Here is a 17,883-nt window from a genome sequence, read left to right as displayed (position 1 = left end):
CAGAGTTACCTGAGATACTGTGTCCCAGGTTTAAGTCCCCAGTTTTATCTGCCAAATAAAAACAACTCCCAGCTTCTTAGGGTGCGCATTTGTTTTCAATAGGCAAGATTTAATCATCATAACAGTCAATATACTCAAGGGATGACCAATCCTCCAGAAAATGGTTTCAAAGAAATCAATTTTAAGGATGGAAATCCTGGAAGAGAGTAAAAGGAAGTAGACACCATATGTCTGCTTACTTTGGTTATTACCTTTAAGTCTCTGGAGCCTGGCGTGTTATAGAAACATTCCCAGTTTCACACTGCCCGCCCCCCATCCATAATTCATAGCAAATGTCTTCCCTAAGGAGCTCTCACTGCTTGAAGTATTTCCGGATCATTCACCACAGAGATGGAAACAAATCCCCAGACTGCAGCTTCAGATTTTTCCACATTACACTGTATATCCAAAAGAACACCTGGAAACCTGGGGATGGTTTTGCGGCGATGGTGGAAGCCAGTTCCTCTGTAACGTACTAACCGTGGTGAGAAAATTCCGTAAAGGTGTCTGTTTCTCGGCCTCAGTGTTTTTATGCATCCCAGTCTTCATCCTTGTCTCTTTCTCATGGTAACTCCTCTTCACAAATCGTATTACAGCGATCGTGTTTTTTAATCACATATAGTCATATATTGTGAACAGTGACTAGAGTTTTGTCTTAAAAACAGGTCCCCCGTGTGCTCTGCATGCTGCATCCTAGATCCAGCTCGAATCTCCCCAGACACGCTTCAGGACAGAGCTCAAGCTGCATCTGCAGTGAAGAGCCGGAACAGCGGAACAGGCGTTCAGGCCTTCACAGACCGCCAGGCTTCCCCCGGTACTGTGTGGCCAGGAGGTACACCTCTGACGACTCTTTCCTGCTGGCCTCGGGCTTTACAGTCCTTATGTTCTGAAATTCCTCAGTCAGTCTCTTCCGTAACCGATGACTCTGACTTCCAGCCCAGGTTTTACAGAGGAAAGTCCCCCTGGGGTGCAGGACCTCTGGAACCATGTCCAGAAGGGACAAGCACAAGCTAATGAGCCTGTCGTGGTCGAGGCTGCGGATCCCCGTGGCGTTGGGTGCCATGTCACTCAGGATCACATCTGCTCTCCCACCAGGAAGCAGCTCTTGGATTTTCCGGAAGGTTCTAGGGTCAGTCACATCAGCAGGGCACAGAAACGTTGCTCCTTCCAGGGGGAATATGTGGAGAAGATCTACCCCAAGCACAAAGCCAACAGGAGCACTGGGGTCTAAGGAAGAAATGGCGGAGGTACTTACTCACGGACACCGCAAAAGCATCCCACAAAAAGTAAATGTAACGAAATAACAAAACAGAGAGAAAGGGGACTTTCTCTAGCGGTCGGATGAGTGAGTGCTTCAAATGCAGGGGCACAGATTCGACCCCTAGGTGGGGGGTAAGATCCTGCGTGGCACAGACTACAGGAAAAACACAAACAAAAAAAAATATGTATATATATACATACACATACATATATATGTAAAAGTCAGGACCGAGAAAAATAACTAATGTGCAAAAGTGGGGACACAGGGTTTTCCTCCTAGAAAAACATGTGGCAGGCGGGGAGTGGTGGTCTTCCCTCTACATCGGAGGAAACTGAGGCTGGGAGAGGCAACCTGACTGTCCCAGGGGACAGGCAGACCTGGGGCCACACCCTGGCCTTGATACTCCACCTCTGACTCCATTTCACTCTCTGAGCCAAGCTCTCCGTTAAAAGAGTTTTTAACTCTGAGGAGTCTTTTTGATACACTGAAACAGAGAAGGACACATTATTATACAAAGTGCCTCCGGATTAAACCAACAAATCCATTCTGCAGTTTACTCCAGTTCCCTTCAACGTAGAAACTATTAGGAAGAAGCCAAGAAACAGGGAAAGTGGACAGACGCTACACAGGCAGAAAACTGATGCCCGGCCCACGCCTGAGTGACACCAGCTGTGAAGCACAAACGGCTGTTCCAGCTCATCCGAAAGGGGATTTCCTGCCCACCAGGCCCTGCCCTGGCCTCCACCTCCCGAAGCCCCTCCCAGCCACTTACACACCAGGGTGGGTCCACAAAGGAACCGTCACAGACTCAGAGCTCGCTCAGCTTAGTAAAGAGGCTGCCCTGCAGGGGAGGGGCAGGTATTTGATCTTTATCTAAAGATGAGAAGTCCAGCTATTCCGCAGGGCGCCTCATTTTTCAAAGGCGAAAACTCTGCTTTCAGCCCGAGAGTGGGACAGCTCTCCTCCCACTTTACACACTTGTGCTTGGTCCTTTAACGTCCCATGTACTGTAGCCCCAGGAAGTGCCTTCTAAAAGCAAATGGCTTTGGTTGCATTTTTGCAACTTCTTTTGGGAGTAAAAGAACCCAGGCCATTTTATGTACACAGTCTCTGCTTCTCCCACCTCTTCCTACAGGTTAAACTTAGCTGTTTTCCTGCTTTTCCTGAAGAGCAATTAGGGGGACAGGAACCTCTAACATCAGTCGTTAGGAAGTCTGTGGATAGACTCAGTGGTGGGAAAGGGAACTGAAGTTTTTGACAGATTCCTTCACTTGAACAATAAACATTTACTGAGCTTGTAAGAAATGTTTTTAAACTGTTCTAAACCCCCTTGTATGAAAAGGCAAAATGATAGCATACCAAAAGAGGAACTCCCCAGGTCAGTAGGTGCCCAATATGCTACTGGAGATCAGTGGAGAAATAATGAAAAGAAAGAACAAAGGGATGGAGCCAAAGCAAAAACAATCCCCAGCTGTGGATGTGACGGGTGATAGAAGCAAGATCCGATGCTGTAAAGAACAATATTGCATAGGAACCTGGAATGTCAGGTCCATGAATCAAGGCAAATTGGAAGTGGTCAAACAGGAGATGGCAAGGGTGAACGTCGACATTCTGGGAGTCAGCGAACTAAAATGGACTGGAATGGGTGAACTTAACTCAGGTGACCATTGTATCTACTACTGCGGGCAGGAATCCCTCAGAAGAAATGGAGTAGCCATCATGGTCAATAGAAGAGTCCGAAATGCAGTACTTGGGTGCAATCTCAAAAACAACAGAATGATCTCTGTTCGTCTCCCAGGCAAACCATTCAATATCACAGTTATCCAAGTCTATGCCCCAACCAGTAACGCTGAAGAAGCTGAAGTTGAACGGTTCTATGAAGACCTACAAGACCTTTTAGAACTAACACCCCCAAAAAATGTCCTTTTCATTATATGGGACTGGAATGCAAAAGTAGGAAGTCAAGAAACACCTGGAGTAACAGGCAAATTTGGGTTTGGAATGCGGAATGAAGCAGGACAAAGACTAATAAGAGTTTTGCCGAGAAAATGCACTGGTCATAGCAAACACCCTCTTCCAACAACACAAAGACTCTACATGTGGACATCACCAGATAGTCAACACCATAATCAGATTGATTATATTCTTTGCAGCCAAAGATGGAGAAGCTCTATACAGTCAACAAAAACAAGACCAGGAGCTGACTGTGGCTCAGATCATGAGATCCTTATTACCAAATTCAGACGCAAATTGAAGAAAATAGGGAAAACCACTAGACCATTCAGGTATGACCTCAATCAAATCCCTTATGATTATACAGTAGAAGTGAGAAATATATTTAAGGGCCTAGATCTGATAGATAGAGTGCCTGATGAACTATGGAATGAGGTTCGTGACACTGTACAGGAGACAGGGATCAAGACCATCCCCATGGAAAAGAAATGCAAACAAGCAAAATGGCTGTCTCAGGAGGCCTTATAAATAGCTATGAAAAGAAGAGAGGCAAAAAGCAAAGGAGAAAAGGAAAGATATAAGCATCTGAATGCAGAGTTCCAAAGAATAGCAAGAAGAGATAAGAAAGCCTTCTTCAGCGAGCAATGCAAAGAAATAGAGGAAAACAACAGAATGGGAAAGAACTAGAGATCTCTTCAAGAAAATTAGAGATCCCAAGGGAACATTTCATGCAAAGATGGGCTCGATAAAGGACAGAAATGGTAGGGACCTAACAGAAGCAGAAGATATTAAGAAGAGGTGGCAAGAATACACAGAACTGTACAAAAAAGATCTTCACGACCAAGATAATCATGATGGTGTGATCACTAATCTAGAGCCAGACATCCTGGAATGTGAAGTCAAGTGGGCCTTAGAAAGCATCACTACAAACAAAGCTAGTGGGGGTGATGGAATTCCAGTGGAGCTATTTCAAATCCTGGAAGATGATGCTGTGACAGTGCTGCACTCAATATGCCAACAAATTTGGAAAACTCAGCAGTGGCCACAGAACTGGAAAAGGTGTTTTCATTCCAATTCCAAAGAAAGGCAATGCCAAAGAATGCTCAAACTACCGCACAATTGCACTCATCTCACATCCTAGTAAAGTAATGCTCAAAATTCTCCAAGTCAGGCTTCAGCAATACGTGAACCGTGAACTTCCTGATGTTCAAGCTGGTTTTAGAAAAAGCAGAGGAACCAGAGATCAAATTGCCAACATCCGCTGGATCATGGAAAAAGCAAGAGAGTTCCAGAAAAACATCTCTTTCTGCTTTATTGACTATGCCAAAGCCTTTGACTGTGTGGATCACAATCAACTGTGGAAAATTCTGAAAGAGATGGGAATACCAGACCACCTAACCTGCCTCTTGAGAAACCTATATGCAGGTCAGGAAGCAGCAGTTAGAACTGGACATGGAACAGCAGACTGGTTCCAAATAGGAAAAGGAGTACGTCAAGGCTGTATATTGTCACCCTGCTTATTTCACTTATATGCAGAGTACATCATGAGAAACACTGGACTGGAAGAAACACAAGCTGGAATCAAGATTGCCGGGAGAAATATCAATAACCTCAGATATGCAGATGACACCACCCTTATGGCAGAAAGTGAAGAGGAACTAAAAAGCCTCTTGATGAAAGTGAGAGTGAAAAAGTTGGCTTAAAGCTCAACATTCAGAAAACGAAGATCATGGCATCTGGTCCCATCACTTCATGGGAAATAGATGAAGAAACAGTGGAAACAGTGTCAGACTTTATTTTGGGGGCTCCAAAATCACTGCAGATGGTGATTGCAGCCATGAAATTAAAAGACGCTTACTCCTTGGAAGAAAAGTTATGAGCAACCTAGATAGCATATTCAAAAGCAGAGACATTACTTTGCCGACTAAGGTCCGTCTAGTCAAGGCTTTGGTTTTTCCTGTGGTCATGTATAGATGTGAGAGTTGGACTGTGAAGAAGGCTGAGCACCGAAGAACTGATGGCGTTTGAACTGTGGTATTGGAGAAGACTCTTGAGAGTCCCTTGGACTGCAAGGAGATCCAACCAGTCCATTCTGAAGATCAGCCCTGGGATTTCTTTGGAAGGAATGATGCTAAAGCTGAAGCTCCAGTACTTTGGCCACCTCATGAGAAGAGTTGACTCACTGGAAAAGACTCTGATGCTGGGAGGGATTGGGGGCAGGAGGAGAAGGGGACGACCGAGGATGAGATGGCTGGATGGCATCACAGACTCGATGGACGTGAGTCTGAGTGAACTCCGGGAGATGGTAATGGACAGGGAGGCCTGGCGTGCTGCGATTCATGGGGTCGCAAAGAGTCGGACACGACTGAGCGACCGGACTGAAATGAACTGAAACCCCCTTAAGGCATCCTACCCAGATTAAAGAGACTGATGACAAAACCCAGGGGGTGGCATGCCTGGTTCAGCAGGTCACTGAAACTCCTGTAGATCTCAATTTTCTCATCAGGAAGATGGGCACACACACCCATTCTAAGGTGTATGGGAGAGATTTCTGTAACCTGCCAATACAGGTGGTCCCCTCAGAAGTTACAGTAGGAAATGCAAGTGGTAAGGATTGTTACCTTAGCACCGCTCACCTACAAAAGACTCAAAGGCAATCTTCATGCCCATGATGAGGAAACTGGCTAAATACCAACAGTATAACCATTATCTGGGATAGTATGCAGCTGTTTAAATGGATGGCGTCATTTTCTACTTTGTATGGGTAGTCGGTTGATCTATCAGTCAGAGGCAACTTTTTATATATATGATCTTAGTTAAAACCCCCAAATATTATAAGAGATAAGCACTAAGTCTCTCAAGTTGGGCCAAAGTGGAGCGTCCAGAGCCACGAGGGCTGCCTGGGCAGCCCCAGGAGCAACTCCAGGAAACCCCAGGCTGATTCCGTTGTCCTGCCAAGGAGGATGTCAAGGGAGGAAACTGCAGAGCGCTTTCTTTGCTGAGGAAAGGGACCTGACTTACAGACGGCCGTCTGAGCTCGTTGCTGAGGCCAGGCATCAGCAGCAGAGGCCCAGGACGCCCACCACGTCTGCCTACGCGCTTCTGTGCTGTGGTCGCAGGTGACCTTCACCTTCCTTCCCCCTTCCTACCTCCCTCTTTCATTCTGAACATGCCAGTGTTTGGCTTGTGTCATTCCTACTAAAGCAGCACGCAGAAGCACGTGCTTTCTCAAAGCAGCCTGGCTGCCGCGTGCCCTGAAGAGGGCGGCCGGCCTGCGTCTCAACCACAGTGGTCGGAAGGCCCGAGACAATGTGGAGGCCCCACCTGTGCCCGCAGCATTGACTCTCTGCACGGCCACCTGGCTCCACGCGCCAGGAGCAGCCCCACAGTCTAACACCCGGAGGCCGGGCCGTAGGATCTGGTGCCTCTCATTCATTTCCAGGAGCTTGAAGGCGCTTCGACATCGGTAACTTTCCACCTTCGCAGCTTTCACGAACGGGTCCCTCAAATGCCGCGTCAGCCACAGGTGCTCAGCGCCAGTCCGGCTCTTGTAGCGACTCCCAGCGGTGTGGAACCTTTGACGCTGAAGGGAAGCCCACACCAGTTTCAAGGACCTGGTGAGGAAAAGGGAGCAAGCAGGTTGGCACCACATAGGCCAGGGGGGCCCCAGGCTCAACCCGCACATTTTTAGAGCTGGGTCACTACGGCCCCAGCGGGAGAGGCGACTTGGCAAGGCTACCGCCGCAAAGGCGTTGGGCCGAACCACGTCCCCCGGGTCTGCAGGTGTGATCAGTCATCCGGCTCCGAGACCCCGTGGCCTGCAGCCCGCCAGGCTCCTCTGTCCACGGAACTCTCCAGGCAGGAATACTGGAGTGGGTGGCCATTTCCTTCTCCAGGGGCTCTTCCCAACCCAGAGATCCAACCCTGTCTCATATCTCCAGCATTGGCAGGTGGACTCTTTACCGCTAGCACCACATAGGAAGCCCAAAGTCTACATGGTAAACTCCTAACCCCCAGTACCTCAAGATGTGACTGGTCTTTAATGAGGTAATTAAGGTAAAGCCCTGTGTGTGTGTGCTAAGACACCTTAGTCGTGTCTAACTCTCTGCAGCCCTATGGACTGTAGCCTGTCAGGCTCCTCTGTCCATGGGAATCTCCAGGCAGGCGTCCTGGAGTGTGTTGCCATTTCCGTCTCCAGGGGATCTTCCCTACCCAGGGACTGGACTCTCATTTCTTATGTCTCCTGCACTAGCAGGCAGGTTCTCTAACCACTGCCTTAAAGGGTGAACGGGTGGGCTCTATCCAACACTGGTGTCCTTAGAAGCAATCAAGACGCAGACACACACAGGACAAAGACCACGGGAAGACACAGGGAGAAGACGGCCGTCTGTAAGTCAAGGAGAGGCTTCAGAGACTAATCCTGCTGACAACTTGATTTCCATTTTCCAGACTGCAGGCACCGAGCCAGTAAATCTCTGCTCTCTCAGCCACCCATCCTGGGGTGCTTGGTTACAGGAGCCTGAGCAAACTAATCCAGCAGGCCTCTCCTCTGTGGTCAGAGATGCTTTTCTCTCCTGAAGTTTTCTTCAGAAGACAATCTCAGAGAGTAATGCTAGTCGCTTTGTGTCAACCAAAGTTTTCCCAATACTGGTTGAAAATATTGATAACCTTCATGAAAGGAACATTCCTTCTCACAGGATACAAATTTTCATTGGGCTTTAAGACATTTAAACACACCACACACACACACACACACACACACGAGGACAGGTCCTTTGCCTTACTTACCTCCACCGCTTTGGCAGGCAGCACAAGGTCTGACCAACCTGTCACATTTCTTGATAAAACTGAACTTACCCTGTGTATTAACTTAGAAGGGCAGTTTTCAAGCCTCTTTGGAAAGTGGGGCTTTTATCGACTGCCATGGGTTATCTATGGGTTATCTCTTTAACTCTCAGAACCACCCTACAAAGTATCTACATTCTTTTCTTCTGACAAAAAGAAAACAAAAAACTATTATTAGTCCCATGGCTCCCAGGCAAAAACATGTTGACAAAGATCTGGAGACAATCTCTTGAACTGCTGCCTTCAAAAGGCGAAAGGCGTCACTGGAAAGAGGGCACAGCGGTCCTGGGCGCCGAGGACTGCAGCGGGCAGCGGACCCGGGTCCAGCCGATGCGGGCAGCTGACCGCCAGCGCCCCCACGACCAGCGGCCGGCCACACGGGGCTCTGGTTTGCGAGACACAGGCTCCAGGCCTGCGGTGCTCTGCGGGCGACACGCACCTCCAGCAGCAGCGCGCCTCCTCTCCCTAACGGCCTCCGCAGCCCTCCGCCCGCCGTCGCTCCTCGGAGCCTTGGCCGGTCCGCTCTCGGCAGGCCTCCGCTCGTCACGTCGCGGGGGCTGCCCGTCCCCTTTCCGGGCCAGGACCAGCCCCTTTTCGGACCCGAAAAACGGGGCCGCCGTCTGGCCACTCCGCCTCCCGCACACGTGCGGTAGGTGCTCCATTAATCCCCACTGAGGCCAGCCGCCGCGCGCACCGCCCTCCCGCCTCAGCCGCCTCCCCGCTCACCCCGCCATGCGCACGGAACCGCTCCGCCAGCCGCCACCGGAAGCGCCGGCCTCACTTCCGGCCCGAGGCCACGCCCCCGGAAGCGGCGCGTGGGTTCGAAAGGCGCGCGCAGTGCCGAGGCCTGGGTGAGTCCGGGGGCGAGGTCACAGGTGAGCAGGGGGTGCGGCCGCCGGAGATGGGCCTGGGTCCCGCCGAAAGGCAGCTGGCGGCCGTTCACGGACGGCCAGATACGGGAGCCCGAGCCTGGCACCCGACGGGTGCAGTCTCTTTAAACCCTGGTCACGGGCCGCAGTGGACCGGTGATCCCGTTCAGAGGCCACTCTGCTGAGAAAGGGGGCCGCCCGGCCCCTGACGTCAAGTGGGCTCTCTGCGGACCCGCCTGACCGTAGTGCCAAGAGCTGTGGCCAACTGTACTTCAACAGCAGGCGGACCCAGGGTTCGGTACTGGCTCTGGTGTTTGACTTTCTGTCAGACTTCGCTTTTCTGAGCGTCTGTCTGCTTGGCCGAAAGCGGAGAAGCCACGTCTCAGCTCACAGGGTCGTTGGGTCTGTTAACTGGGATACGTTTTGGAAAGTATATGATCGGTGCCTAATAACTGACAGCAGAGATTCCTAATTAATTTAGGAAGTCAGGGCTTTGCGCCTTTACAGGTCAGCAACATCACAAAGTCCGCATGTTAAAGAGAGGTTGGACCCAGAGACCCGCTTGTGCAGGAGCTGCTGGCCAGCACAGGGACCCAGGCCTCGGTCCCTATTCTCGGACACCGTGACTTCCCTGGAGCATCCTTGGTCCCGAGCCCTGCATCTCATTCAGTGTGGGCCCCAGACCGGGATGAGGATGGATGGGCAGGGAGCACGGTCCTGGGCCTCCATCATGTCTCCAGCAGTGACCAGACATGCCCTGCAGGGCCTTCACACACAAGCATTCGGGCAGGAGTGGTGTTACAGGCCGAGCACCAGGTCCCGGAGCAGCAATGTTTGTGAGCAGAATGTGAACACCCGTCCCAGCAGGAGAGCTGGCCAGGCCTCGCTGGGGGCTCTCCAGCGTCAGAGCCGTACATTTCCTGGGAATCTGGGGGTCTGCTACTGCAGAGAGGCAGAAACTGGAACCCAGTAGCCAGAAGGCCCCATAATGAAAAGGCCAAGAGCAAAAGCCAGACGCAAGAACCATTGGGTAAAAGCATGGTTCATTTCATGCCAGGTGGGCTCAGAGGTGGACACAGGGGCAAGAACAGCCCTGCGCTAAGGAGAGAGGCAGGGACAACCTGGCCATTGCCTGACCTGCATCAGCCCAGCAAGCAAAGGGTCCAGGGCTGCCGCCGCTGGGCCGTGGGCCAGGTCTCCATCTAACCCGGAAAATCTGCCACGTCGGGCAGGGCCTCTCCCTGCTCTCCAGCGTGCGTTTCCAGTCCACCTGGCCCCTGGCCCCCAAAATGCTCAGGCTTCCACCCACACCCCGTCCACACCCAAACCAAGCTGACTCAGCCCCTTGCCTTCCTCACAGAACCCAAGGGCACCGTGTGCGCCTCAAGGCTCTACAGCGAGTCCTCCTGGGCATGAAGAAACGCGGCTTCGGGGGCAAAGTCAAGAAGGAGAGACCGTCGAAGACGGGGCCAAGAGGTGAGGGGAGGGGCAGGCCTGACTGCAGAGCCAGCTTGCACAGGGGGCAAGGATTCAAGCTGTAGAGCCAGGCCTCCGACCACTCAGAGCCACGTGCCCTGGAGCACAGGCTGAATCCTGGAGCCTCAATTTCTGCATCTGCATGGTGGGGATAATGACAGTATATGCTACCTCTTAGCTTCCCTGGCGCTCAGTCAGCAGAGAAGCTACCTACGATTCAGGAAACCTGAATTCCATCCCCGGGTCGGGAAGGGCCCCTGGAGAGGGAAATGGCAGCCCACTCCAGTGTTCTTGCCTGGAGAGTCCCACGGACAGAGGAGCCTGGCGGGCCACAGCTCACGGGGCCACAAGAGTCATACACAACTTGGCAACTAAACCACCACCACAGCTACCTCTTAGGATTGTTGTGAGGATTTAGTGAGAAAATAAACGTAAGGACTGAACAGGGCCTGGCACATGGTCCAGGCTGGGTACACCTTGGCTTGCTGCCATGCGGTGGTGGTTTGGGTGGAAAAGTCATGGCTTCCTCTTTCTAGCCAAGGGGTTGGCCAGTCACTCAGCTTCTTCATTGGTTCAGGGGAGCTGATGACAAGCGTATCTGGGGCCTTTCACTCACAGTCTCTTCCTCGACACCAGCTACATTCACGTGGGAAAGACCTGAAGCCCAGAGACACAGCAGTGCCGGAGATCACACGGCCCTCCAGACTTTAGCCTCTTTGCCTTCTTGCCCCTCAGGCTCGTGGGGATCACCCTGTGTCCACTGTGTCCACACTGTCTGGCCCAACTCCCCCTTCCCATCCTTGCCCCCTGCGTCAGGACACCCTTGACAAAGGACTGCGGAGCCCCTGCAGGTGGGAGGCAGGACGGGTGGCACGTTCCCATGCCCGAGCACAGGCTGAGATCGGCCCCACGAGGCCGCACCGCCGTGCGCCCAACCCTGCTGTCAGCCCCCGGCCCCTAGGGCGGCTCTGGCTTCTTTCCTAGCACACGCGTGTAGCTGCTCCTCAGGCCCCGTTCCCTGGCTGCCCTGCTCTGACGAGCGAGGTCTCGGCAGCCTTGGCGTCTGGTGCCCTGCCCTTCGGGGTCCCAGGGTGGGCACCACTTCAGGGTTAACGTGTGCTCCTCACTCACCTGCAGACTTAGGTGGCCTGTGGGGCTGGCTCTGTCTTGTGTGCAGGACACACTTGGGGGCCACCTGAGCCCCAAGGAAGATGCATTCTCCCCCTGGGGGAGGGTTGCTGGCAGTTGGGGACCGGCGGCGCCTCGCAGCCAGGTTCGGGCTCTGGGTGTGGAGCAGGCCCGCCAGCCTGGCCAGTGTTCCCACAGCTGGTGACTAGCAGAGTGTGGTGTTGAGACCTCCCGCAGGCCGGGCCGGAGGAGGAACAGCAGGCGGGCCCCCAGGCTCCGCAGCAGGCTCCGATCGGCAGGGTCCCGCCCCAGCGCCCCGCTCCCACCGGGGGTTTAACATGTCACTCGTCCTGTTCCCCGCCTGCCGTCTGGGGAGCATCCCAGAGATGCGATCAGACACGTTAGCAGAGCTGGAACAGTGTCATCTCCGGCTGCCTGATTATCCAGGCCTGAAACGGAGCCCTGGCTCTGACACCGAGGAGATGACTGATAGCCCGCCACGGACTCAGGGAAGATGAACCCAAATGAGTCAAAACAGTGAATCAGTCAGTGACAGTTTTAAAAATGAGCTCCGCCAGCCTGCTGCTGGAGGTGGGGAGCCCCACTGAGTGCATCTATTACGTCTAATTGGGGAGCCATTTGCACCCCACTAGCAAAAACACTCATTTTTTAGGTAGTGTCTAATTTTGATTGATCATCGCAGTGAATAGCTTCCGGCTCTTGAGACGTCACTCAGCCACACTCAACGGCAGCAGGTGGACCCAGTTCCTCTCCCGGCCTCACAGGGAGGTTAGGGCAGAGTCTCGGCTCAGGAAGGCGACCGTTTAACCCAGTGCGTCTTTAATGGACACAGCGGTTTCCCTGCCTCCTAGTCGTGGGCACAGGAAGTTAATTATGCACTGTGTTCCTAACAGAACTCCGAGATCAGAGCTTAAACAGATCTTTTTTTAACCTACAGCTCTAAAAGGTCAGACATAATTAGAACGGTTTTACAGCCACAGAAATAAATTCAGAGCAGTGGGGAAGTGAGAGTCGCTCACAGGAGACACAGGTGCTGAGCTTCACGGCTGCAGGGCTTGTGAGCCCCCAGAGCCCACAGCAGACCCTCCAGAAAGCGCTGTCCCAGATGCCGAGAAGCAGGCTTGGGGAGGGCTGGCGGCAGAGGGCGTGCCTGAGGGTGCTCTCAGCAAGGTTTCGCGATGCACCAGTGGGGTGTTTATCCTCTGATGCACAGCGGCAGAGACGCTGGCTGAGTTCCTGCAGGTGCAAGACGTTGCTCAGCGTCGTGAGCAGCACCGGTCCCAGGCTCGGTGCTGTGTCGCAATTTGCCAAGGGGTGCACGAAGGAGAAAGGCCCGAAGGGAAGACTCCATGGCCACAGGGGTTCTTGCTGGCGGACCAGGCCGTGTGTGTTTGCTAAACTGCCTACAGCGCGTACACGGCCTGGGGGAGTATGAAACAGGCACTCGTGTTTCGGGGGCACCCTTGTCTCCTCTCGTGAATCAGCTGGCTTGTGAGCTCAGGTGTGGCGATGCCCCCTGGCCCTTCCCCCCAGCAAGGTGGGGGGCAGGGAGAGAAAGGGGTCCCGAGAAGGATAACACAGCGAGGACGGCCCAAAGCCCACCCCTGTGATCAAGTTCAGAGGAGCCACGAGAGCCGGCTGGTCTCAGCGGGAGGGCAGGGGTGTCTCCTCGGCGAAAAGGTAAAACCACCCCTCCTCTGGGAAGGAGGCGAGAGGAACGTGCAGCCTGATGCGGAGCTCCAAGCAGGGCGGGCCAGAGCGGGACCCTTTGGGCAGGCAGGCTTCGGCTCAGGGCCCGCCGGCTGCATGGGGAGCCGAGCGGGCCTGTGGGGGCTCCCGGCTCTAGTGCGGGCCCCCTCACCCCGTGGAACCACCGAGTGGCCACGCGGGGCCAGGCTGGGGCTGCCACTCGGCACGCCCGGGTGCTCAGCTGGGGGCGGGGGTCACATCTGGGCGCCCCACACCCGACCCCTTGACCACACACGTGCAATCCTCTCCTCCGTCCACCCAGCTCCATTCTCTGATTCCACGTGGACACAGACACCTTAACTGTCACCTCCTTTCCACCCGTCTGTCCGCAGAGAGCTGCAGGAAGAAAGCGGTCTGACCGTGGACGCACTGCACAAGGTGGGCCAGATCACGTTTGAGTTTGTGGGTGACCCCGAGCTGATGGACGTGCACGTCTTCTGCACAGACAGTGTCCAGGGCACGCCCGTGGAGAGCGACGGTGAGTGTCCAGGCCGGGAGAGGCAGGCAGTGAAGGGCCGGCTTGGGCGGCCCCTGGCCTCTCCCCTCCCAAGGGCAGGCGCGGAAATACACCAGGGCCTGAGCCTCCCTCCTCTCCTGTAAAATAAGGAGTCCAGTCGCCTGGATGAAATAACAAAGGATGCCAGTCTCCTTGCACACAGTAACTCAGTGAACCCCTCGCAGAAAGTCAGGCTGAGACCCGGGCTAGCGTCGGTGATTCTGCCTCTTCATCCCCGGCAGAGATGCGCCCGCAGTGGTTCCGGCTGGACCAGATCCCCTTCGCGGACATGTGGCCAGACGACAGCTACTGGTTCCCGCTGCTGCTTCAGAGAAAGAAGTTCCGAGGCTACTTCAGGTTCCAGGGGCAGGACACCATCCTGGACTACACACTCCGTGAGGTGGACGCCATCTAGGGCAGAGCCGGCCTGCCCCTTGGACCCCGAGAGCCCTGCCTGGCCGCGCCCTGGCCTCGGGCCCCCCGCCCTGGCCTCAGCCCCCCGCCCCTGAGGCCTCGGGCCCCCCGCCACTGGGGCCTCATCTGGAGCATGACTGAATGGAAGAGCAGATGAAGCTTTCCCAACACTTCCCCTCAGGCCTCCCCGTGACCTGCCCAGCCTGTCCCCGGGAAGCCGCCAGACGTGCCGGGCTGTGACCTGCATCACCGGACAGGGATGGGCAGAGACACAGGCCCAAAGGCGAGGGGCTGGCCGACACGGGAGGCCGCGTGGATGTGTGCGGGGTCCCGAGGTGTGCCAGGGGCCATCTCCTCCCCTCCCCCCGCAGGTAAGGGGAAACAGCGGCGGTCAGTGCCCAGGGCTCACACCTCGTCTCATCTGCCATCAGCTGGCCGCCCTCCCGCCCCCAACACCGGCTGCTCCCGTCCTGGCTTCAGACCCCTGGGGGGCACGGGAGGTCATCCACCTATCACACACAGACTCACGGCCTGACACAGCTTTTATAAATAGTTTAATGATCGTTGTTCCCATAAGTTCACTGATAAAAATCTCAGAATGTAACTCATTTGTAAACAATTCCAGTTAATTGGATGGGGCGGTCATTGATTCCTGCAGCCTCGTAAAGTGCTTTATACATAAACCAACTCGCAGAAAGCAAGAGAGGAGGCCTCAGGTGCAGGGCCGCCCTGAATTCCGGCAGCCGCACCCGGCCTGCGCCCCCAAGGCCCGCGCCCCGGCCCCGTCTCCGTCCCCCTTCCGCGGCTTCGCCCAGCGACTAGGCTGTGGCTGAGTTACACTGAGCCCGCCAGACACAGGCTGCAGGGACGTGGCCTGAAGGCATAGCCCGCGGCGGCCGGGGAGGGCTGTGGGCTCCCGCCGAGGCCACAGAGCCGGCGTCCTTTTGCAGGACTGGCCAGGTCTCCCCGGGGGCGAGGGAAGCCTGGGCACCAGGAAGGATGCAGAGGGTGTGGGGACCCCGAGCTGGGAGCAGCCTCTCCCGCAGCAAACACTGACCAGAAAGCCTGCATCCAGCAGCAGCCCGGGGGAGGGGGCGGGGCTCCAGAGAAAAGGCGCCTCCGTGCCCAGCTGCTGGCAGGGGGACACAGCCTGCCCCCCTCACCCCCCAGCCTCCCGACGCCGCCTCTCCTGGGGTCAGGAGGACGCGGGCTAGAAAGCACCCCCAACCCCACCCCCGCAGCCCCTAAAGAATGTGTGCTCCTGGAGTCCACGTGGGGGCCAGTCCTCCAGAAGGAGTCACCCCGGAACAGCATCTCAAGTCTTTGCTGCCAGAACTCGCCCTGGTGCCCCGTGTGGGGAGACGCTCCCCCCGACCTGTGCCGCTGGCCCCTCAGCTCCCACCGTGGGCCCTGGGGCGGGGCCTCCACCATGGGGCAGGGACGGCAGAGGCCTGTGGTCACGCTCCATGACTCCAGTGGACACGGCGCCTGGGGGCTGGCCTGTGGGGCAGCACAGAGCCTCAGGGTGGGGGGCGCCTGTTTCCACAGAGATCAAAATGCAGACGACAGCCCAGAGGGACAGATGGCACGGAATGCCCCGGCACACGTGTCCACTGTGGGGGGCTCAGGCCAGGGGGGCAGTCGCCTGCCCGCACCCCCGAGGCTGCTCTGGGGGCACTGGCAGGGCCCAGGTGTGGCGGGCCCAGGCCCAGGTAGGACACAGTGTGTCCTGGACCAGACGTGTGTCAGCTCGTCAGGGACGCCTCCCTGTCCCTGAGCCTCCGGACCCTGCATGCGGACTTCAGACGGAGGGCAGCCCCCAAACCAGGCACGTGTTCCTGGGAGACCCTCAGGAGCCCTCCCCTGCAGTCACCCTGCTCCAAGCCCCCTCCGAGCAGAGAGCCGTGAGGGGTGGGGGGCAGGCGGGTTCCAGAGCAGAAACACCCTGCCCCAGGCGGACACAACCCCATTGGTCTCAGACGCCCGGCCGGAGAGAGCGGGAGGGAGGCTGAAGGGGAGCCCGCTGCTCTGAAGACGAGAGATCAGCAGACACGCCCGCACGTCACTGCACGGCCAGCCTCGGCCCGCCTGAGAAGGGACGGCAGCCATCTGAACCTGGACAGACCCATGGCAGAGGCACCAGCTCCCGAGCCTCCAGACACCGCGGTCCCTCTGTCTCCCCAGGCCCAGCCCGGCGGGCACACATATGCGGGCATGGAGGCAGGCACACACAGGCCAGGGCCGCCAGGCTGCTCCTCAGGGAACCTGGGGGAAACCGCTCCAGGGATTGACAGGCTCCTAGCACCAGGCTGACCGCCACAGCACGGTCAGGATGGGCAAGACAGCCCGCGCAGCCCCGGCCTTGCTCCCCGAGAGGGAGGGGAGCCACGGCTACCTGGACCCTCGGCCCCTCTGAGCCCCGGCCTGGTCGTCGGCCCCTCCATGGGGCTGCAGCCCGACGCGCAAGCCCTTGGGGTGGGGGCGGGCGCCAACCAAGGGAATCAAACAGGGACACACTGTTCGAAAAGAAGCTTTAGTGAGCGCGCCGAGCTGCCTCCGAGCCCTCCAGCACTAGTGGGCAGACGGGCCGTCCTGGGGGGGCCTCGGGGGGGCCGGGGCGCCGTGTGGTCCCACGAAGAGGCAGCGGAGCTTGGGCTGCAGATCGTTCCACACCTTGCTCATCTGCGGGAAGAGAGGGGCAGGCCAGCTGGGGGGCGGCCGGGGGACACGGAGCGCAGACACAGCCACGCCCACGGGCCCAGAGCGGCCGGAGGGCGGGCAGCGGGCTTCCCACCCCTCCCTGCAGTTCCCCCGACAGGGGCCACGGGGGCTGCTTCCTCTGCCCCTGCGCATGGACAGATGCCTACAGGACGCCCTGTAAGGGACTTTAAGAAACTTTAGCGCTGGACCGCTCCATCTAACAGCTCTGCAACGAGGCCAGAACAACGTCCACCAAAGGAACGCAGAAACAAAGCAAGACCGGGCGGCCACACCGTGGCTCCCAGGCCCTGCAGCGGCCTGCAGGGGCAGGGCCGTGGGCGCGGGCAAGAGGGGAGCCGAGCGGCGAGGGGGCTCTGAGAGCGAGCAGCGTGGCCTGGGGCACGTGCCGTGTGTCCAGTCCCCGAGTTTGGAGACGGGGGCTGAGTCACCCCCGGAGGAGAAACGCAGGGCCGCGTCAGGCGCCCTGCCCACCTTCTGCCCATCGCCCTGCGGTCCCCCAGCCGCCCGGACTCGCCTGTGGGGTCTAACCACCGTGCAGCCCCGCCCCCGCCCGAGCGTCCTGCTGCTGCCTCAGCCGCACGTGCAGTTCCCAAACTGCCTGAGGGTGCCCCGGGCACCCCAGCGAACTCCAGGGCCACCAGGAACTACAGGAAATGGGCAAAGGAAGCTCCACGCCGGTCACAGGGCACGCGGACCACCGCCGGGAGCCTGTCTGGAGCCAAGAGCTGGCGACCAGGACGGGTGGGAAGGGACTTTGGCCTCCGGCCGCTGTGAGCGCCGCGGTGCTGAGAAAGCCGAGAAGCTGCTCCAGACAGCACGGGCCAGGCTGCCTCAGGCTGCGGGGTCCCCTTGTGGCATGGACCCCCGGCCCCGGGCAGGAAGCTGGCGGGGGCCCTCCCGCCCCTCACAGC

At 56.6% G+C, this 17,883-nt stretch overlaps 3 protein-coding genes across 4 annotated transcripts in view; 1 reads left to right on the top strand and 2 right to left on the bottom strand.

The window, feature by feature from the left end:
* MRM2 (mitochondrial rRNA methyltransferase 2) lies at positions 77 to 8,890 on the bottom strand. Its single transcript, XM_018040286.1, has 3 exons — positions 8,825 to 8,890; positions 6,578 to 6,867; positions 77 to 1,266 (listed from the first exon to the last, which is right to left on the bottom strand). Exons 1-3 carry the CDS (start codon positions 8,830 to 8,832, stop codon positions 830 to 832), a joined length of 735 nt encoding a protein of 244 aa, XP_017895775.1. The 5' UTR covers positions 8,833 to 8,890; the 3' UTR covers positions 77 to 829.
* NUDT1 (nudix hydrolase 1) lies at positions 8,851 to 14,855 on the top strand (the record flags this gene model as incomplete). The annotated part of the gene is made up of 4 exons (XM_018040012.1): positions 8,851 to 8,949; positions 10,328 to 10,443; positions 13,674 to 13,819; positions 14,080 to 14,855. Coding segments are annotated over 4 exons (534 nt in total), but the record flags the coding sequence as incomplete, so codon positions are not given.
* SNX8 (sorting nexin 8) overlaps positions 14,793 to 17,883 on the bottom strand; it is a 39,236-nt gene continuing 36,145 nt past the window's right edge. For both annotated transcript variants that reach the window (XM_018040284.1, XM_018040285.1), the window contains exon 11: positions 14,793 to 16,933. In XM_018040284.1, coding sequence (XP_017895773.1) covers positions 16,823 to 16,933 — 111 coding nt within the window. In that variant the 3' untranslated portion in view covers positions 14,793 to 16,822. The remainder of the gene's footprint in view (positions 16,934 to 17,883) is intronic.

This window comes from Capra hircus, chromosome 25 (genome assembly GCF_001704415.2).
Source record: "Capra hircus breed San Clemente chromosome 25, ASM170441v1, whole genome shotgun sequence".
Taxonomy (NCBI): Eukaryota; Metazoa; Chordata; class Mammalia; order Artiodactyla; family Bovidae; genus Capra; species Capra hircus.
This window is presented reverse-complemented; position numbering and strand designations above follow the sequence as displayed.